Source organism: Rhinoraja longicauda, chromosome 4, assembly GCF_053455715.1.
Source record: "Rhinoraja longicauda isolate Sanriku21f chromosome 4, sRhiLon1.1, whole genome shotgun sequence".
Taxonomy (NCBI): domain Eukaryota; kingdom Metazoa; phylum Chordata; class Chondrichthyes; order Rajiformes; family Arhynchobatidae; genus Rhinoraja; species Rhinoraja longicauda.
In genome coordinates, this window is record NC_135956.1 from 84,613,860 (window position 1) to 84,636,862 (window position 23,003).

At 41.7% G+C, this 23,003-nt stretch overlaps 1 protein-coding gene across 1 annotated transcript in view; it reads left to right on the forward strand.

Moving 5' to 3' along the window:
• The window catches only part of mib1 (MIB E3 ubiquitin protein ligase 1), a 125,711-nt gene that overhangs the window by 18,134 nt on the left and 84,574 nt on the right, over positions 1-23,003 (forward strand). Inside the window, exons 3-7 of the mRNA XM_078398243.1 lie at positions 5,226-5,355; positions 12,888-12,992; positions 17,803-17,869; positions 19,873-20,077; positions 20,189-20,372. Coding sequence (XP_078254369.1) covers positions 5,226-5,355; positions 12,888-12,992; positions 17,803-17,869; positions 19,873-20,077; positions 20,189-20,372 — 691 coding nt within the window. The remainder of the gene's footprint in view (positions 1-5,225; positions 5,356-12,887; positions 12,993-17,802; positions 17,870-19,872; positions 20,078-20,188; positions 20,373-23,003) is intronic.

Genomic DNA, 23,003 nt, shown 5'->3' on the forward strand with positions numbered 1-23,003 from the left:
GGACCCATTTATCCCTACTCTTTGCTTTCTGTCTGTCAACCAATTTTCTATCCATGTCAGTACCCTACCTCCAATACCATGTGCTCTAATTTTGCCTACTAATCTCCTATGTGGGACCTTGTCGAAGGCTTTCTGGAAGTCGAGGTACACCACATCCACCGGCTCTCCCCTGTCAATTTTCCTAGTTACATCCTCAAAAAATTCCAGAAGATTAGTCAAGCATGATTTCCCCTTCGTAAATCCATGCTGACTCGGAACGATCCTGTTACTGCTATCCAAATGCTCTGCAATTTCGTCTTTTATAATTGACTCCAGCATCTTCCCCACCACTGATGTCAGACTAACTGGTCTATAATTTTTCGTTTTCTCTCTCCGTCCTTTCTTAAAAAGTGGGATAACATTAGCTACCCTCCAATCCACAGGAACTGATCTTGAATCTATAGAGCATTGGAAATTGATCACTAATGTGTCCACAATTTCTAGAGCCACCTCCTTAAGTACCCTGGGATGCAGACCATCAGGCCCTGTGGATTTATCAGCCTTCAGTCCCATCAGTCTACCCAACACCATTTCCTGCCTCATGTGGATTTCCTTCAGTTCCTGTAAGGAACTGTTTGCTGTTTGCTGTAAGTTAAGGCTTGAAATTAGCCCACCACCTGTTCTCTGAAAAATAAAATTGGTATTTGGACAACAATTGTGGTTTTCAAGTCATAGCTTGCTGAATGCATGTAAATAACTCAAGCATGAGTTTGAGCCATTACGATCTCAAACAAGGTTTGCTGCGTCGGAACTTGTTTCAAGTTTAATTATCAACCTAATTGCCCCTGAGTTCCGAATAATTTTAGGTAAAGTCATCACACTATTCTGTTGTATAAAATTACAACAAAATGAAGAGTGTGATAAGTTTATCTACTAGTGAGAGAGGACTGTATTCAATTCTGTTTACCTAGGATGTAATGGATGGAATACTTTATCACATGTGACTGGGCACAGTGAAATTCTTTGTTTGTATACCCAATGTATACAAATAGCAGCCACCTATGGCGCTGACAAAGTTACAAAGCACGCTGGCTCCTCCTCTGTTCTCCACCCCCCCCCCCCCAACAACAGCGGTTCCCCCTCACCGGGTCCCCATTGTCCTTTGTTCTCCCACCCTCCCCAATTGTCCCTTGTTCTCCCCTCACCTCCCTCACGGCGGTCCCCGCCATGCCGGCCGGTTCCTGCATTGTTCTTTCCCCCCCCCCCCCCCCCCCCCCTCCTCCCTCACAGTGGTCCCCCCACGCCGAGTCCTCCATTTTCCTTCCCATTCCCCCTCACGGTGGTCCTCCACGCACTCATCGACCGTCGACCCATGTGCAATCGCCGCTGCTGCGAGGCTTCACTACCGCCGAGGCCCCATCGTCGCAAGGCTTCACTGCTGCTACTTCGCCACCACTGAGGCCTCGCCGCTGTCGATGCGCCACTTCACACTTCCGTGGTGCCGACCCAGGCTGCAGTCGTGGGCTCCGTTGCCCGCTCCTCTGTCTGCCCCGCAAGGCCCGGCTCCTCTGTCTGATCCGCGAGGCCCGGCTCCTCCAACCGACCCTCGAGGCCTTGACCCGGGCTTCCACGCGGCGATCCGGGAGGCATCGAGACCGCGGTGCCTCGATAAGGCCTCTGGCAGCATTCCCAGTCCACAGACGTGGCCCATCAGCAAGCCCTGACGTTTGATGTGAAGTTAATAGTGGTATCTGGTCTTTCTTCCCTTTCAGATGGGATGAGAATTAATGATACTGCAGAGTCAAAGTGAAAGCAGTTCAGTTTTATGAATGTCAGGAATATCGCATTATTGTTTGCCGTTTTAAGTCAAGTTACTTTCATCAATGAACAAAATTTAAATTGAGCGTTAAATGTAATACTGATTTTAATTGAAAAGTGATGTTATTTAGTTGGTCTTTGTGCTTAGGTTAGTTCGGGATAGCTCTTTTTTAATGAAAAAAAAATCACTTCATAATGAATTAATTGGAAATATTTGATCCTTTGTTTAAACAAAAAAAAGAATTAAAAACTTCTGGAAATTGAACCATCAGTCCACATGATTGCCCTTTTGATCTCTCTCGCCCTCATTTGACGAAGGAGGCCTCTTGCAATTCAACTTGGTTCAGACACAGGACCCACCTCTACACTGCCTTCCCCAAATGTATTGATCTAATAAGTTGAGGAATGCCGTGGAGTGATCAGCAAGCATCTGGAAATTCTGGTAATGCTCCACTTTAGTTAGTGGGAGGCTGGTGTGTGCAAGTCAATATTGGAAACAGAACAAGCTGTTACACATCAGCAACCTTTAATCAAACCAAGGCTGCCTTATGATTGAGGACCTTCTGCAAAATATAGTTTACCGGAGAGTACCGAAGATCGCCCCTTTTGGAAGAATGGAGCAGAGGAAGGATACAACAACTCTTGGTTTGAGTGGGCAGCAGTGTCTCTGCATCTGTTGCTCTGAACCTGTCATCAGGCTACACTTTTCTCCTACTGGCCTAGCTTTTGCTCCAATCACTTATGGGCAGTGTGAGAGACCAAGAGTTAGGTAGGAGTTTTCCAACTTTTATCAGCAACCTCTCCTGACTATTCAACAAGGCCTGTATTTATGACAGGGTCCTGGCTCCCTGACTTGAGCCTCATGGGATCCATCGACATAAAGTGATGAATGCTTTCCTTTGAAACCTTGAGTTGGAGAAAATTGCATTGTAAAAGCCAGCTGTATCAATGGATGAAAGGGGATGAAGGGGTAGTGGGTTTCAGACTCTCAATACCAAAGATATTTTGCCTGCATGATTTTTTTTTAGAAAGGTCTTTTTAATAGCTGGAAGTTAATTTTTGTAACTGCAAACCTAAAATACAAAAGGCTGCATGTTATATTGTTTAATAGAATATCATTGCTCAAGTGTCACCGCAGTGGCCACCTGCAGTGAAAGTAACAGCTGTGTTCTTCAGTGATAATAGTGTCTAATTGCTGCAGGGAAGTTACATGAAAACAGTTCTTTTTGCTAGCCAGCTTTTTTTCTGATTGTCAATTTCCAAGGTGGTTCTCAAGTTCCTAATTGAAATCATGTTAGAATCAATTTGGCCCACATAATACAAGTGTGAAGAAGGGTGTTGACCAGAAATGTCACCTATTCCTTTTCTCCAGAGATGCAGTCGAACCCACTGAGTTACTGCAGCTTTTTGTGTCTATAATAGACAACAGGTGCAGGAGGAGGCCATTCGGCCCTTTGAGCCAGCACCGCCATTCAATGCGATCATGGCTGATCATTCTCAATCAGTACCCCATTCCTGCCTTCTCCCCATATCCCCTGACTTCCGCTATCCTTAAGAGCGCTATCTAGCTCTCTCCTGAATGCATTCAGAGAATTGGCCTCCACTGCCTTCTGAGGCAGAGAATTTCACAAATTCACAACTCTGACTGAAAACGTTTTTCCTCATCTCAGTTCTAAATGGCCTACCTCTTATTCTTAAACTGTGGCCCCTTGTTCTGGACTCCCCCAACATTGGGAACATGTTTCCTGCCTCTAAGGTGTCCAACCCCTTAATAATCTTATACGTTTCAATAAGATCTCCTCTCATCCTTCTAAATTCCAGTGGATAATCTTTCCTGGTTCATCAATCAGGTATTTAATTTGCGTGATGGAAATGTACATTAAAACAGGACAGGGTGGCACAGTGGTAGTGTTGCTGCTCTACATCATTTGCAGTGCCGGAGACCTGAGTTCAATCCCGACTACTGGTGCTGTCTGTACGGTGTCTGTACGTTCTCCCTGTGACCACGTGGGTTTTCTCCGAGATCTTCGGTTTCCTCCCACACTCCAAAGACGTACAGGTTTGTAGGTTAATCGGCTTGGTATAAGTGTAAATTGTCCCTAGTGTGTAGGATAGTGTTAATGTGCAGGGATCGCTGGTCAGTGCGGTCTCGGTGGGCTGAAGGGCCTGTTTCCGCACTGTATCTATAAACTAATGAAAGGAAGCATGCAGGTACAGCAGGCAGTGAAGAAAGCCAATGGAATGTTGGCCTTCGTAACAAGAGGAGTTGAGTATAGGAGCAAAGAGGTCCTTCTACAGTTGTACCGGGCCCTGGTGAGACCGCACCTGGAGTACTGTGTGCAGTTTTGGTCTCCAAATTTGAGGAAGGATATTCTTGCTATGGAGGGCGTGCAGCGTAGGTTCACTAGGTTAATTCCCGGAATGGCGGGACTGTCGTATGTTGAAAGGCTGGAGCGATTGGGCTTGTATACACTGGAATTTAGAAGGATGAGGGGGGATCTTATTGAAACATATAAGATAATTAGGGGATTGGACACATTAGAGGCAGGAAACATGTTCCCAATGTTGGGGGAGTCCAGAACAAGGGGCCACAGTTTAAGAATAAGGGGTAGGCCATTTAGAACGGAGAAGAGGAAGAACTTTTTCAGTCAGAGAGTGGTGAAGGTGTGGAATTCTCTGCCTCAGAAGGCAGTGGAGGCCAGTTCGTTGGATGCTTTCAAGAGAGAGCTGGATAGAGCTCTTAAGGATAGCGGAGTGAGGGGGTATGGGGAGAAGGCAGGAACGGGGTACTGATTGAGAGTGATCAGCCATGATCGCATTGAATAGCGGTGCTGGCTCGAAGGGCTGAATAGCCTACTCCTGCACCTATTGTCTATTGTCTAAACTAAACTTGTACATGTTTAGTTTGGAAGTTGTTTAGTTCTGAGATACAGCGTGCAAACAGGGCATTCAGACCACTGAGTCCGTGCCGACCAAACATTGCCCATACTCTAGTTCTATCCTGCACACTAGAGACGATTTACAGAAGCCAATTAACCTACAAACCTGCACATCTTTGGAATGTGAGAGGAAATCGGAGCACCACGAGAAAACACGCGTTCACAGGGAAAACGTACAAATTCCGCCAAAATTAAACCCGGGTCTCTGGCTCTGTAAGGCACAACTCTGCAGCTGCATCACTTTGGTACCCTGGTTGTTTTATCAAAAAAATAATGTCTTGATCATCAATTGTGTTTGGATTGGATGTGCGTGTGTTCAGATTAGATTTTAACATTGTTCTTAAGCAAATCTCTTGTACCTCTGATCCTTAAAAGAAGACAGTTTATTGATGTTTTGGAAGATGAGGGAATCGTTGTTTTACTGGATTGAATTAAAATGTTAACCCACATTTTATTTCCAGTTTTTAACTTTTGTTTTCTTTTGATTAGAGTTTTGTTGGAGTCTAGACGGAAATCAAAGAAGATAACAGCAAGAGGCATTTTTGCTGGTGCAAGGGTAGTACGTGGAGTGGATTGGCAGTGGGAGGACCAAGATGGGGGCAATGGACGAAGAGGAAAGGTGAGAAATCTGTTTGAACAACGGTTCGGGTTTGTTTAATGTTCAAGTTGCTTATATGGCAATATTACTGTAAAGTTGATATTAAGTATGTACTGAAAGACTCAGTTCAATACTTAGCATTCCCTCTTCTCCTGAGGTTGTTTTGCATGGACAATTAAATTGCTATTTCTCTAGCACTGCAGATTAATTTCAGTTACAGCCACCTTTTGATTTCTCCCACAATGAAAATGCTTCATTTTCTGAATAATAAAAAGTACGTTCTTCAAGGCAGTGAAACAAACTAAGGGTATCTTAGAAAACATCTAGGGGGTATTTTAGATTACACATAAGTGCCTTGTTTAATTTATCCCAACAAAAACGTGTTGCAATGTGAACATTGTGTTTCCCTTGGAGTGCAGTCCTGTGGTTTATACAAGTGTAACTTAAAAGCAGGAAAAAATGGACATTTTCTACTCTATCTTCGTTTTGCAGCATTAGAACATCTGTTTCTGACCAAATAATATATCGCACTTCTGAGGCAAGTAATTACTTACAAGTAATCATACATTTTAAGTGGTGGAGATTGTATTACTTTCAAGGATTTACATGAACAGGCAAATTTCCAGGTTGATACAAATGGATATAAAGCGATTTAAATTGCAATATATTTTAGCCGTCGATGGTTAATCATGAGAGAGAGAGAGAGAGACAGGAGGGAAAATAAGTTGAATTCGGTATGTTTTAATGCCATGTGAACAGATTAAAAATAAGCACAATGTACTGTTAATTAGATAGTACAGCACAAGAACACACCCTTTGACTGGCGATATCTGTGCCAAATATGACTCCAAATTAAACTAATCCCTTCTGCTTTATGTGATCCACATCCCTCCATTCCCTACATAATCATGTGCCCATATAAAAGTTACATAAACTAACCTATCATATCTGCTTCCACCAGAACTGGTAGCGTGTTCAAGGCCCCTACCACTCTGTAAAAAAAAAACACCTTACCCTGCATATTTCTGTTTTAACTTTCCTTCTCTGACAAAACTAAGCCCTCTAGTATTGGACTTTTCCACTCTGGGGGAGAAAGATTCTGACAGTCTATCCTATCTATGCCTTAATCTTGTGCCCAAGGTAAACGATTATTTCAATATAATTTCTGGGGTACATCTGAATCATCTTTACTTTATATATTGTACTTTACACTGACTTTGAATTTGATCATATGGCTTTTAGATATACCTACTTGTAGGTATATCAATGCATTTTCTAATTTACAGCTGCTTCCGTACAATGAAGTTGAAATAGATCAACGAATCAGTTAATTTTATGTCTGAGGTACATAGAGTGGCAATAAGCAACCTTAAAAACTTGCACATGTCCATGCAAATGGAGAACATCCTGATAAAGCAATACTCTGTACTGAACTCTGGACAATGAGACACAAATTAGTGAGAGTGAGGCCACAAGGTGGCAATTGTATGAGATTTGAAGATAGATAGCAGGATAGATGTTGATTATATGACAAAGATATCTGATAAAATAGTATGAATTACATTAAAAAAAAGTTTGAACTAGTAGCTGATACATATTCATGAACAACATGTGGAGGAAAATAACATGCTGGTACAAATCGAAGGTATCAAAAAATGCTGGAGTAACTCAGCAGGTCAGGCAGCATCTAGGAGAGAAGGAATGGGTGAACAATGTAGTTGTTCACCAACATTCATGAACAATGTAGTTGTTAATGTAATTGAATGAATACGGTTTTTAAGTTGTCACACTTTTTGCCCTGGCCTTGTATAATTAAATTGATCCTGCAGTGGAGATAATTTTAGACTTATTTTCAAGGAGTAAATTGCAGTGGGTTGATTAGCTATCTATAAGCATCATAGTCATGCAACTTTGTTTTAGTGCTTTTTAATTTGCAACGCCTCAAATATTTTAAATGTCTTGAAAATGGTATTGTAATGCTAATATTTCTGACCAAATAAATATTTTGTGTAATATTTTCCAATGATCTATATTGTTGAAATATATAATTTAAAGGCTGCATGGACTTTAAATTTAGAATGGAGAGAGGGGGAGACGATGATGAAAATATACTGAAAAGCAAAGCAATTGCAGTTGCTGGAAATTTGAAATAAGAACTAAAAAAGGAAAATATATATGCTACGTATTTCCAGCATTTTTCTATTATGGGGAGAATTTATTGTTTGTGCCCCAAGCAATGCAGGACAATGTCTAATTAAATCGTTGTTGATATTAAAATAATGACATTCATTACAATTGAGGGAGAAAACAGCTAGAAAAGGTTTTTGTGCAAGACTGAAGGGATAAATACTGGGTTAAAATAAATTCTCCACCTGGTCATTTTCCTCTGATTAAGGTAAGATTCCATCAGAGCCAGGCTATCAAAATTTAAAGTACTCTTGAAAACGAAAACGCTTAATGTATGATAAACAATATCAGTGATAAGTACGTTCATTTAAAAAAACAACTTGCATGCATTAATATCCAGTCGAAATAATAAAGGACCCACGTACAGATGGGTAAATTAATATTGTGGATAGAGAGTGGACAAAAATCACCTTGCGATTGAAGGTGTCGTCCACATTACTGCCTAGGTCTTCAGAGTCCTGTTAATTTTAAAAGTAAAAGCAATAGAGTGGACTGATCTAATAGTCAGATATTGCTTGTATTTTTTTTACCTCTTCTGTGAGTTTTATTGCGTCACTGTGCCTGTTGGTAATAGTTTTCTTCCTTTTGGTTATAAACGGCTTCTGCTGGAAGTGTGTGTGTGAATATTTGTGAATATTGGATGTTACAGTTAAATAGTTTACTTTGAATCCAGGCTCTGAGTTCATTTAAGTGAGCGAGGACGGGAGGAATTTTGCTGAAGCGCAATATTTAAGAAAACTTAATTTCGAACAGGATTGACATTGATCCTCAAATATTTATTATAGAGCAATCGTAGATTGTTTTGTGAAACATTGCTGCAAAAGCAAGGGAGGATATTATTTAATAGCTTTAGAAGATAGGATATGAATTTGGAATAAAAGTGAGGTTTTTTAAAATGTCAGGACATAGAAACATAGAAAATAGGTGCAGAAGTAGGCCATTCGGCCCTTCGAGCCTGCACCGCCATTCAATATGATCATGGCTGATCATCCAACTCAGTATCCTGTACCTGCCTTCTCTCCATACCCCCTGATCCCTTTAGCCACAAGGGCCACATCTAACTCCCTCTTAAATATAGCCAATGAACTGGCCTCAACTACCTTCTGTGGCAGAGAATTCCACAGATTCACCACTCTCTGTGTGAGAAAAAACTTTCTCATCTCGGTCCTAAAAGACTTCCCCCCTTATCCTTAAACTGTGACCCCTTGTTCTGGACTTCCCCAACATCGGGAACAATGTTCCTGCATCTAGCCTGTCCAACCCCTTAAGAATTTTGTACGTTTCTATAAGATCCCCCCTCAATCTTCTAAATTCCAGCGAGGAACATAAAAAGGATTGGTTGAAACAACATGAATGATGAGCTTTATTGGAATATGGAATAATGTAAAAGAAAGTGACCTAAATAGATGTAGAAGAAGAAGAAAGATGGATTCTTAATATTTGGAACACAAAGGCAAGTGAGATGAATTAAATAGCACTGTCCATGCTGTAAAATGTCACTTTTTTTAGTGGCAGCATAACCCAGTTTTGAGCTAGCCTCTGCTGCCTTTTGGACAAGGTAAAATAGTGTCCCAGTAAAGGGCCTGTTCCACTTAGGTGATTTTTTGGGGCATTTCAAAATCCAGCGGTGACCAGAAAAACACGACAACTCTTTGGAGACGACTCACGACCATACAGGCGACACCCCGGCGACCGTGTGGCGACAGCCTAGTCGCTTGTGGTCGCCTAAAAAATCGCCCAAGTGTGACAGGGGCTTAATTTTCCTTGCTACTCTCCAGATGTAACAGATTCTTTTGTATTGTTTTCAAGAAGAGGAATGCTACTTTTCCCCTTAATCATCACCAAAACATATTATCTAATCCTTATCACAATATGTTTGTATTTTTTCACAAAATGCTGGAGTAACTCAGCAGGTCAGGCAGCATCTCAGGAGAGAAGGAATGGGTGACATTTCGGGTCGAGACCCTTCTTCAGACCCTTCAGTCTGAAGAAGGGTCGAGACCCGAAACGTCACCCATTCCTTCTCTCCTGAGATCCTGCCTGACCTGCTGAGTTACTCCAGTATTTTGTGAATAAATACCTTCGATTTGTACCAGCATCTGCAGTTATTTTCTTGCATTATGTTTGTAGTTGTTTGTATTCAATTTAGCTCCTGTAATTCCTACATGACTACAATAAGTACTCTTGATAAGGTGCATCTCCTGGAAGGAAAGTGAAAGAAGGGGTATTGGCAAATTTAAAGTGGATTAATTCCCATGATGTGACCAAGTACATCCTTGAATGTTATGGGGAAGCTAGGGAGGAAACTGGGGAGACTGTTACAGAGATATTTGCATCATAGTTGGCCACAGGTAAAGTTCTGGAAGACAGGAGCGTGGCTAATATCGTACTATTATTTAAGAAGGACAATCCAGTGAACTACAGGTGGTGAGCCTGACTTCAGTAATGGGCAAGTTGTTAGAGGGGTTTCTTAGGGACATGATCTCTCAGCTTTCGGGGTTAGGCATGGCGAAGATTTGTGTATTGGAAGTTGTGTCTCAAAAATATGAAAGTTTAAAAAAAAAAAAGATTGCCAAGAGGATTGATGAGCAATGGACATTGTCTTTATGGATTTTAGCAAGGCCATCGTCAAGGTTCCTCATGGTAGGCTTGTCTGGAAGGGGAGATTACATGGCAAGCTGGTCAATCGGATTCAAAATTGGCTTGGAGGAAGGAGTCCAAGGATACTTTTGTGGAGATACTTTTTTTTCTGATTTGTGACTTGTGACCTGTGGTGTGCTGCAGGGGTCGTTGCTAGGTCTCCTGCTGTTTGTTAATACATTCATGATTTGGATGACAATGCAACTAATACTGTTAATAAATTTGCATATGACACTGAAATAGGTGGTATGTTAGATTGTGAAGAAGGCTCATTCCCAACCTCATTTGGGTTGGGCCAAGGAATGGCATATAGAATTTAACTCTGACAAGTGCAGAGAGTTGCACTTTCGTATGTCAAATCAGTGCAGGATTTGGTGGAGTCCTGGAGAGTGTTGCAAAAGAGAGAGTACTGGGAATGCAGGTACACAGTTCCTTAAAAGTGTTAAGTCAGGTGGACATTGTGGTGAAGAAGGCATTTAGCGGGTTGCCTTCATTGGGTAAGGTATTGAGTACAAAGGTTGGGACATCATGATGAAGTTGTACGAGTTTGAGACCATACTTGATGCCACGTATACTGAGGTACAGTTAAAGCTTTTTTGTTGCGTGCTATTCATTCAGCAGAAAAACCATACATGATTACAATCGAGTCGTTCAGTGTATAGTTACAGAATAAAGTGAATAACGTTTAGTGCAAGATAAAGTCTGATTAAAGATTGTTCGAAGGTTTCCAATGAGGTAGAAGGAGCTCAGGACCGCTTTCTAGTTGGTGACAGGGTGGTTCAGTTGGTTAACAGCTGGGATGAAACTGTCCCTGAATATGGAAGTATTCACTCTCACACTTTAGGACCTCTTGCTTGATGGGAGAGGGGAGAAGAGGGAGTGTTCGGTGTGAGAGTCGTCTTTAATTATGCTAGTGGCCTTGCCGAGGCACTGTGAAGTGTAGATGGAGTCAATGGAAGGGAGGTCGGTTTGTGTGTGTGTGTGGGCTGCATCCACAATTCTCTGCAATTGCTTGGGGTTTTGTATGGAGCTGTTCCCAAACCATGCTGTGATGCATTCTGATGACATATTTTCTACAGCACATCTATTGCGCTTGGTGAGAGTTGTTGGGGACATGCAGTACTTCCTAAGCCGTCTAATGAGTTGGAGGCATTGTTGTGCTTTCTTGACCATTGTTTCAACATTGCCAGACCAGGACATGTTGCTGGTGATATGTGCAGTTCTTGTAGCCCAGCCACAGGAAGGATGTCATTAAATTGGAAAGGGTGCAGAATCCTACTTAAGCTTGCAGGCTTGAGTTATAGGGAGAGATGAGATAGGCTGATACTTTTTTCTTTGGAGCTTAATAGGGTGAGGGGTGACCACATTGAAATATATTACCCTCTGAGTGAACAGATGCCTCTGAGATCCCTCACGAGGTGCATGGATAAAGTTAATGCTAACAGTCTTTTGACAAGTGTGGAGGTTCTAAAACTGGAGGACATAGGCTGAAGGTGAGAGGAAAGAGATTTAAGAGGGATTCGGGGACAACTTTTTCACTGTGAGGGTAGTCTGTATCTGGAATGAACTGTCAGAGGAAGTTATAGAAGTACATACAATTATGACTTTTAAGCAATATTTAGATAGATATATGGATATGAATGGTTTAGAGGGCTATGGGCAATTGCTAGCCCAATATGCCAACTTGGTTGGCATGTACAAAGTAAGCTGGAGGACCTGTTTCAGTGCTGTCTAGTTCTGTGATTCTATGATCTAATTCTTGGCAAACAAAGGTGCCCTATTTTATTATTTTTGAAAGGTAAAACTTCTTGGAAAAGTTGGCTGAAGTTTAGATGGGACAAGTATGAGACAACTCTCAAATATTTATTTAAACTCCTTTCCAATCTCACCACCTAAGAAGCACAAAAAGTTGGTGGCAGCTTTGCCAACTTTGCTTATAAGATTAATACCATTTCTTCAACTGCTATAGTTCTCACACTGCAGCTTGTCTAATCTCTGTTCTTAGCCGTTCTTTTAGTCCATGAGACTATTGTTTTTTCACGGCTCTTGACCATCTAATTTTCTTTTTTTTTAACCTCCATTGTTGCTGACATTGTAAACTCAGATGGAGTAGACACACTCTAAAGTCAATAAAATGCCTACCTTTGAGCCCTCTGTCTTTGAAGCAAACATTCCCATTTTTCAAACCACCTAACCCCTCAAATGCATTGCCATTTGTTTCCCGAAGTTCAATGTGTGAAACACTCCAGGTTTGTTTATAATAGTACTGGAATGGTCATGCTCCATATCTGTGATAATGGTAAATTGGCCTTTTTTTTGTTGCAGATTTCTGTGACAGATTATCTCGCTATCCCCATCTTGGGATCTTCTATCTATTTAAGAGAGCTGTCTACATTTACTTGTAATCTTAGTGGCCCAATTGTAAACTTTCTCATCCCATCACTGCACAGTTGTATTTTGTGTCTCTTGCAATGTTTGTATCTCAAGATAAACTGCTGAAACAGTCAGTGGGTCAGGCAGCATATGTGGAAACAAAGCGATATTTGATGTTTTGGATCGAGACCTTTCCATCCCTTTACCTCTTGGTGCTTTCCCCTACTTCAGTTCTTCTTGTGCATTCCTTACTTCCTGTGGTAGTTTTCTATTCTTTTGCAACTCTGTACTACTTCCAATTTATATGTAGATTTTCTGGCATTGCTGTAATGATGCAATTGTCTTTTTTCCAGGTGACTGAAATTCAAGATTGGAGTGCTTCTAGTCCTCACAGTGCATCATATGTTTTGTGGGACAATGGAGCCAAGAATTTATACAGAGTTGGGTTTGAAGGCATGGTAAGTAATACAAGACTATCATTGGGGTAAAGAGCTGGGATGTTGCAAGTCTTGTTGATTGTAATTCTCTGCCTCAGAAGGCAGTGAGGGCCAATTCTCTGGATGCTTTCAAGAGAGAGATAGATAGAGCTCTTAATGATAGCGGAGTCAGGGGGTATGGGGAGCAGGCAGGAACGGGGTACTGATTGTGAATGATCACCCATGATCACATTGAATGGCGGTGCTAGCTCGAAGGGCCAAATGGCCTACTCTTTGACCTATTGTCTATTGTAATGTGTCTTGTGTAGCAATTATGCTATAATATAGAGGGTAAAAAGTATTAGCTGTAAGACGAGGTTGGACAGCTTTGGATTCTTATCTGTGGAGCGTCGGCAGTTGAGGGACCTGGTAGAAGTTTATATAATTATGCGAGGCATAGCCAAGAAAGACATTCAGAACCTTTTTCCTAAGGTAGAAATGGCAAGGACTCGAGGACATAGCTTTAAAGTCAGATGGGGAAAGCTGAACCGAGATATGCATGGAAGTATTTTTTACACAGAGTGGTAGGTGTCTGGAACACTTTGCCAGGGGCGGTGGTGGAAGCAGAGATGATAACGGCATTTAAGATGCTTTTATATAGGCATAAGAATTTGCAGAAAATGGAGGGAGATGCAGCACGGAGGCAGAGATTTGTTTAACTCGGCATTGTGTTCAGCGCAGGCGTTGTGGGCTGATGTGCCTGTTCCTATGCTGTACTGTTCTATGTTCTAAAGAGTTTATCAATCAAGAAAGATAATGTATGCATAGGTCTTAACAAACAAATAATGTTAATAAAGATTACTGAAGAACTGTGACTTGTTACATACTCTGTGCAAGTTATAATTTTTAAAAATTGCAGGTGGACACAAAATGCTGGAATAAAACTCGGTGGGACAGGGGCAGTATCTGGAGGGAAGGAATGGGTGATGTTTCGGGTCGAGACCCTTCAGATCTCGATCTTCATTTCCTTCCTACACATTTAAAAAATAGCACCTTTGTGCTTTTGAGTTACTTTGCAGAGGCCAAAAAAACAAACATTTTGGTCCGCAATTTAGGTTTTTTTTTTAGTTTTAGTTTAGACAATAGACAATAGGTGCAGGAGGAGGCCATTAGGCCCTTCGAGCCAGCACCGCCATTCAATGTGATCATGGCTGATCATTCTCAATCAGTACCCCGTTCCTGCCTTCTCCCCATACCCCCTGACTCCTCTATCCTTAAGAGCTCTATCCAGCTCTCTCTTGAATGCTTAGAAATTTAGTTTAGAAATACAGTACGGAAGCAGGCACATCGGCGCACCAAACCCGCACCAACCAACTATCCCCACACATTAACACAAGCCTACACACACGAATAATAATTTACACTTATACCAAGTATACAAACCCAAGCCAATTAACATACAAACCTGTACGTCTTTGGAGTGTGGGATGAAACCCAGGATCTCGGGGGAAAAACGACGTGGTCGCGGGTAGAACGTACAAACTCCATACAGACAGCACCCATAGTTTGGATTGAACCCGGGTCTCCGACATTGCAAGTGCTGTAAGGCAGCAACTCTACTGCTGTGCCACTGTGCTGCCCACAACCAGAACACTGTTCCTGGTGAAAACCCGTTCCATTAACGTGAGCTAAAATCCAGCCTGGCACTTCACCATTACCTTTGAAGTTGTTCTTTTTCATCATGATGGGATAGTGAAACATAGAATAACACCGTCTTTGGATTGACTAAGATCTTGCAGTCAGTAACAAATGAAGAGCGAAAAGCAGAGTTGCCCCAATCCAGGTGCCTCAACTACCTCCTCCAACAACTTGTTCCGTACACCCACTACGCTTTGTGATTTAATAAAAAAAGTTACCCTCGGGTTCCTATTAAATCTCCCCCTCTCCTCACCTTAAACCTACGTCCTCTGGTTCTTTTTCCTCTACTCTGGGCAAAAGACTGTGCATTAACCTGATCTATTCCTCTCATGATTTTGTATACCTCCATGAGATCGTTCCTCATCTTCCTGCACTCAAAGGAATAAAGTCCTAGCCTGCTCAACCTCTCCCTATATCTCAGGCCCTCAAGTCCTGACAGCATCCTCGTAAATCTTCTCTGCACCCTTTCCAGGTTGGCATCATCTTTCCAATGACATGGTGACCAAAACTAACACAATACGCTAAATGTGGCCTCACCAACGTCTTCCACAGCTGCAACATGACGTCCCAACTTCTGTTACTCAATACTTTTGAGTGTACTAAAAGCCTTTTAAACCATCCTAACTACCTGTGACGCCACTTTCAAGGAACTATATACAGGTGGTCCCTGCCTTATGATGCTTCGACTTACGATATTTCGACTTTGCGATGGTGCAAACGGCAGCGACCCACTGCGAGCCGCAACTTCCTTCCGGCCACGTGATCACGTGTATTCAAGGCATCTCGACTTACAATATTTTCGGTTTCCGATGGGTTTCTCGGAACGTAACCCCATCGTAGGTTGAGGAGCACCTGTACCTGAATTCCTAGATCCCTCTGCTCTTACACTCCCCAAAGCCCTTACATTCACTGTGTAGATCCTGCCCTTGTTAGACTTCCCAAAATGCAACACCTTACATTTCTCGGTATTAAATTCCATCAACCTTTCCTTAGCCCACCTGCTCAACCGGTCAATATCCTGCTGTAATTTTTGACAACCATCTCCACTACCTCCCACGTTAGTGTCATATGTACTCATTCAGCTTTATCCTGCTATTTTAAAACTTAATTGCACCCAAATGCTCAAACATTTCTATGCGAAGGACAATGGTATAATCCTGAACAGTCGGATACCTCTGTAAATGTCTGCTCTGTTTTCATAATAACAGATGATTGTTTATCACCATTATTCATATCATTGAGTTGAATATTTTTAATCAACAGCCATGGAACTTTCAATTGCCTTGTGGAAAAATTGTATTAATCCAGTCAGTTTAAAACAATGCCCCAAATCCAAGAATGAAATACGTACCATTGCCAGAGGAATCCTTTAAAATTCTGAAATGAACGAGGCTTCGGCATTTATTTAATTAATATTTCAAAACATTCAAAGTGTTCTCCTTTAAAAGAAGTGTTATTTTTATTCCATTCAGTTGGAAGCTGACAATCGCTCCTTTGGACTGAGCGTAGGTGCTTTGCAAAGGGATACCCAGTCAATATATGGTTCCTCCAAAGTAGAGGAGGCCACATTGTGATCAGTGAATGCAGTACACTAGATTGGAAGAAGCTTGAACTAATTGTTCCTTCACCTGGAAGGACAGTGTGGTGAAAGGACAGGGGTTGTATCTCCTTTCTCTCCTTGCGTGGAAAAGCGCCATGAGCCAAGTGGAAGGTTGGGACAGAAGGAGTTACAAAGTGAGCATAGCCATAAATGCTTCAAGGGAGGGGAATTTGCATCTAGTCAAAGAAACAAAGAAGCTTGACTCTAACGTTACAGTTTTATCAGAAATATTCCGTTTGTTCTAACCATACTCATTCACTTCAGTTACCTTCTCTGCCCCTTCAAGTCGATCTGTTTTGTTTTCTGAAACAAATCTAGAAAATGCTGGAAATATGGGAAGAGAAACTGTTTCAGGTTGGAGACCTCTCTCAGAAACAATGACTCTGTTTCTCTTCCCACAGATGCAGACTAAACCTGCTGAGTATTTCCAACATTTTCTGTTTTTGTTATAGATTTATAACCTGGATTTTTTGACATTTGTTTTTTTCTTTCTTTTTCTATACCAGTTCTGATGAAGTGTTCCATACTGAACATGTTAGTTATTGATCTTTTCAGATGCTACCCTACCTGAATTTTCTGTTAGTAGTACTGAGCTTTAGCATCATGCAGTCAGTCAGGTTTATTAGACTAAGCAACTGTTGAATGTTAATCTTTTTTTCCTTAACATCTCTTTGGATTCTCCTTAACTTTATCTGCCAGAGCTACCTTAAGTCCCCTTATGGCCCTCCTGATTTCCCACTTAAATATGTTCCTCACCCCCTCTATTCCAGGAAAATGCTTGATCCTAGCTGCCTATACACCTGACCCACGTCTCCTAATGACCAGAGCCTCAATTTTTCTTGTCATCCAGGGTTCCTTACTCTTGCCTGCTTTGCCCTTCACTATAAAAGGGACATGCATATCTTGAACTCTCACTATCACACTTTTAAAGGCATGCCACTAGCCAGATGTCCTTTTCCCCGCAAACAACTATTCCAATCAACTTTTGCCAGTCCTCTTCTAATACCAACAAAGTTGGCCTTGGCCAAGTTTAGACTTTAACTTGTGGACCAGCTGTGTCCTTTTCCATAATTATTTTAAAGCTAATGGAAACGTGGTCAAAGTGCTTCCCCACTGACGGCTCAATCACTTCCCCTCCCTATTTCCTAAGAGTCGGTCAAGCTTTGCCCTTTCCCTTGTGGGATCCTCTATCTATTGCCCGAGGAAACGACAATGCATTTGACAAGTTCCACTGCATCTTGGGCCTTGGCATGATGGCAATCCCAGTCGTAAATTTGAAAGTTAAAATCCTCTACTATGACACCCCCTGTTGTTCTAGCAGCTGTAGGTAATTTCCCGGCGTTTGGTTTTGTCTCATTAATTGGATTTGGAAGCTCTGTGGTCTGTTTTAGTTACCTACACCAGAAGGTCGAGCCCCAAACCGTTTCTAAAATCGGATTAATATTTCTTGTGTTTGAGTAGAATATTTATATAACTCTTGTTTCTTGTGCAGCAGGAAGCAATGTATGTTTTGCAAGAGTGGTAACATTCTCCCTTTTCCCTCATTTTTATTAGTCCGACTTGAAATGCGTGCAAGATGCAAAAGGAGGTTCCTTTTACAGAGATCACTGTCCTGTTTTGGGTATGTAACTACAGCATCTTTTTAAAAAACCATCTCAGAAGCCAGCTAATTAGATGAATACATTACGCATTAACTCCCTATATTTTATTCCAGGATTCGGGTTTATTAGTCACTGCTCTCTTTCAGTAGTCATCTCAGTTTAAAAGCCACAACATTCTAATAGTGATAGAATTGTGATAACTCTTAAGAAAATCTCATTGTTTTTGGGCATATTCCTATCATTAAACCTATCATTGTTTTTTTGTTGAGAAATATCATTGGGTATGAGGGAATTTGGAGAATAATTTAAACTGCAGACAATTAAATTAAATCACATCTCAATTTGTTTCTTTTGATGCAACTTTATCTCGTAGTCTTTTCTATGGAAACAGAAACACAATTTTATTCCCTTGGATTTAAATCCTGTTGGGGGGTCCTTATTTAATATAAATAACAATATAAACTGTTTTGAGTAGCACTGATGTGCAAATAACGCCTGTTACATAATTGCCAACTGTACAAGACCACTTTACTCCCTAACATTTTTTTGTGTCCGGTGCACATGGATTTCCTCACAAGCACTGTGGTTTGATAGAGTTTTTACCTTGAAAGATTTTACAATACTGATTAAATGAATGCAATTGCATGAGTTTATTATAGGCTGGAGCAATATTTTTGGAGGAATAGAAATGATTAAAAATTTCGACCACCAGGTGGCAGCATTGATGCACACTTGTGACCATTTTCTGACAACATTAATTTTGTTGTACATTGCAAATTCCAAGCAACTACCTTCAATGAGCACAGGTTGAGGCGATCGGCACATACTGTTAACAGTGGGGTAAATCCACCAACTTGTTGTATGCGCATGCGCAGTTAATCATGGAATTCCAGGTTTATGTTGGTAGTTTGCTGATCCTTGCCACGATGCGTTATTTTGTAGCTTTCTGGAACAAAATCTTCAACAATCAATTTAAGTGACATGAACTTTGACTATTAAAAGCTGCTCTTATCAGTCAAAAATAAACCAAAATATTATTTGTTAAATTTGTATTCCTTGTACAAATAAGGTACACGGTTTTCTTTATAATAAACTGAATAATAATATGGTTGATCAGGTAGTATAAGAAAATAACTGCAGATGCTGGTACAAATCGAAGGTATTTATTCACAAAATGCTGGAGTAACTCAGCAGGTCAGGCAGCATCTCAGGAGAGAAGGAATGGGTAACGTTTCGGGTCGAGACCCTTCTTCAGACTGATGTCAGGGGGGCGGGACAAAGGAAGGATATAGGTGGAGACAGGAAGATAGAGGGAGATCTGGGAAGGACGAGGGGAAAAGAGGGACAGAAGAACTATGTAAAGTTGGAGACGTCGATGTTCATACCACTGGGCTGCAAGCTGCCCAGGCGAAATATGAGGTGCTGTTCCTCCAATTTCCGGTGGGCCTCACTATGGCACTGGAGGAGGCCCATGACCAAAAGGTCAGACTGGGAATGGGAGGGGGAGTTGAAGTGCTCGGCCACCGGGAGACCAGTTTGGCCAACGTGGACCGAGCGCAGGTGTTGAGCAAAGCGATCGCCGAGCCTGTGCTTGGTTTCACATTGGGGTCAAAAAATGTTTTAAATGTGAAGTCAAATTACCTTAGATCAATAAATACAATCAATTTTGTTGTTTCAGCTTGTACATGTCCAATTTTTTATTTAACTATGAAATGTTCAATAAATTAATTAAACTTGTGATGTTTTGATTCTTGGTTTGTCAGGAAAGAGTTTTTCAGCGTGATTGGCCACTGTCTATTTTGTGACATAAAATGTGCTGTATACCAGATATATGTAGCTTACACGGGAATCAAGTTTAACACCAAGGGCTAAATGTGCCTTTGAAATTGCTAGGATTTTTTTAGGATGCATGTCATTAATTATTTTGCCACTGATTGCCAAATCCAGACCATTGTTTTATGAGGGTATTTTTTACACGATAATGAAATGATTGTTTATGATTTATTTTTATTTTTGTCTCTAGGTGAACAAAATGGGAGCCGGAATCCTGGTGGCCTACAGATTGGTGATCTTGTAAATATTGATCTGGATTTAGAAATTGTTCAGTCATTGCAGCATGGGCACGGTGGTTGGACTGATGGCATGTTTGAGACATTAACTACCACTGGCACAGTCTGTGGCATTGATGAAGACCATGACATTGTCGTACTGTATCCAAGTGGGAACAGGTATGTACGAGAAAGAGAAAATCCCACAGAAATCATATATGTAAGAAATGAGATTTTAGTTCGTGCCACATTGGTTCTTAAAGTTGGTCTTTATTATTTTTTTGGCTGAAGGTGGACATTCAATCCTGCAGTTCTGACCAAGGCTAACATGGTTAGGAGTGGAGATATGGTGCAGGGAGCAGAGGGTGGATCATCACCATTCAATGTTGGCGATCTGGTTCAAATCTGTTATGATCTGGAACGGATCAAACTTCTGCAGCGGGGTCATGGAGAATGGGCTGAAGCTATGCTTCCTGTGAGTAAACGTTCTCGTGTCTTTAAAGTAGTTTAACATTATAATTTCGGTACAGGTTTAGATTTTTTTGGATGCTAAACTTTGGAGGCTTTACATTGTGTATGAAGTGCAGAGGGAATCCTTGGGGGGGGGGAAAAAAAGATTTTGGCAAATGCAAAAAAGAATATTTGTTCATGCCAGAAATGTGAAATAAAAACAAAATAGGCAACAGATAGATGACATGAATGAGGAGATGCAAAACACTTAATGTTACAGCTTGATGACCGTTTATGTGACAAAATAGACCATGGTTTTGTTGGACGATTAACAAAAAATAAACTGCTGGAAAAAATTCAGCAGGTTAGACTGTATCTGTGGAGGGAACGAAGATGTATCAATGGTTTGGGTCGAGACCCTGCATAGGTTGAGGGGAAGGGGGAGGGGTAGGTGGAGAAGAAAGATAGTCAATATATTCAGCATTCCTACTAATTGTTCTTTAAGATACCCAAGTGGACAATAGACAATAGGTGCAGGAGTAGGCCATTCAGCCCTTCGAGCCAGCACCGCCATTCAATGCGATCATGGCTGATCACTCTCAATCAGTACCCCGTTCGTGCCTTCTCCCCATACCCCCTCACTCCGCTATCCTTAAGAGCTCTATCCAGCTCTCTCTTGAAAGCATCCAACGAACTGGCCTCCACAGGTATATTTCTAGTTTTGTGTTTTGTCCTAACTGTGGCAGAGCACAGACAGACCAGATACAGGGATTTGGAGTTGAAATTAAATGTTCGAGGTTGTCTCCGAGTGTACCCTTGATCTTGCTGATGTAGAGAAGGCCACTTTGTAAGCATAGGTTGGAGGAGGTGCGTGTGAATCTCTGCCTGGCCTGGAAGGATTGTTGCAGGGGAAAGTTCCGGGTATGAGAAGGAGTGGCAGGGAAGTGATGAGCACACCAGGAAATCACCGAGGGTATCCCTGTGGGAAGTAAAAAGGGGGGCAGAGGGGAAAAGGTTACGGGTGACATGGTCTTATTGGAATTTGGGAAAATGGCGTAGGATGATATGCTGGGTGCAGACTCTGATGGGGACCAAGGGAACTCTATCTCGGTTCTGACTGGGAAGAGGGGAGTAACCGATCTGTAGGAAATAAAGGAAATTTGTGTGAAAAATCTAACCATGGCAGAGCGGAAAGCACATTTCCAGAAGGAGAACATTTTGCAAGTCCAAGAGCAGAAAACCTCCCTTTGAGGAGGGATGAAATGGAGAAACTAAGAAAAAGAGATGGTGTATTTACAGGAGAGGGACAAGAGGAAGGTGCCTTCAAAGTAGCTGTGGGAGTCAATGGATTTATCACAGCTATCGGGATGCATCGCAATTTGGTTTGCCAACAGTTCTTCCCAAGACTGCAAGAAATTGCAGGGCGTTGTGGATGCGCAACTACTTGTACCTATGCTGCCCTGTTCATCTCCCCCGTTTTGCAAGTAGGTGATAGCTCAAACCCGGGTGCCATCAGATTCAGGAACAGCTTCTTCCCACTGTTATTAGACAATTGAACAGCCTCCTCTTAAGTTAAGGTTGTAGCCCCAATCTCCTAAATTACCTCTTTTTGACTCTTGCACATTTTTTTTATCTGCACGATCTCAGTAATCGTAAAGCTATAACAATTAATACTATATTGTGCTCTTTTTTTGTTTTTTTTTGCTCAACCTATTATACTTGTGCGGTGGCTTCATTGCACTCATGTACAATATGATTTGACTGGATGGCACGCGATCAAAGTTTTTCACCGTATCCCAGTGCAAGTGTCAATAATAAACCAGTATCAGTTGAGTAAATGTTGGTCATTTGTCTCCTGAGATGGAGACCGATCCAGAAAAGGAAGAGAAGTGTCAGAGATATTTGAAGTGAACTTGAGGGTAGCGTGGAAGTTGGTGATAAAGGTCTTAAAATCTGTGAGTTTCACGTGACTGCAAGACACAGCATCGACGCAGTCTTCAGTTCTGCGAAGAAAGAGTCGGGAGGGGAGGGGGGGGGGGGGGGGGTGTTGCCAGAGTCGGTTTGAAACAAGAACCGTTCCATGCAGCCAACAAAAAGACAGGAGTGATGAGTTTCCATCATTTAATCTGTAGAAAGTGGGAAGAAATGAAAATGAAGTTGTTGAGGGTGATCTTTTACCTGTGAAATGTTACCTCTTTTGAGTCTCCACAGTTACTGGCTAACCTGCTGAGTGTTCCAAACTTTTTCTGTTTTTATTACATTGTCTTCGCACTGGTGTGGATTTATTATTATTGCATGTACTGAGAAATAGTGAAAAACATTGTTTTGCGTGCTTTCGAGGCAGATCATGCTACACGGGTCGTGCAGTGGTCCATCCATGGCTTCCAGTTGGGGATCATGTTTGGAATGATATAGCATACTTATCCAAGTTATCACAAAGTGCCGGAGTAACTCAGCAGGTCATGCAGCATCATGGAGAGAGAGAATGGGTGACGTTTCGGGTCAAGACCCTTCTTCATACTGAACATGAAGAAGGGTCTCGACCCGAAACGTCACCCATTCTCTCTCTCCTAGATGCTGCCTGGCCTGCTGAGTTACTCCAGCATTTTGTGAAACCTTCGATTTGTACCAGCATCTGCAGTTATTTTCCTACACA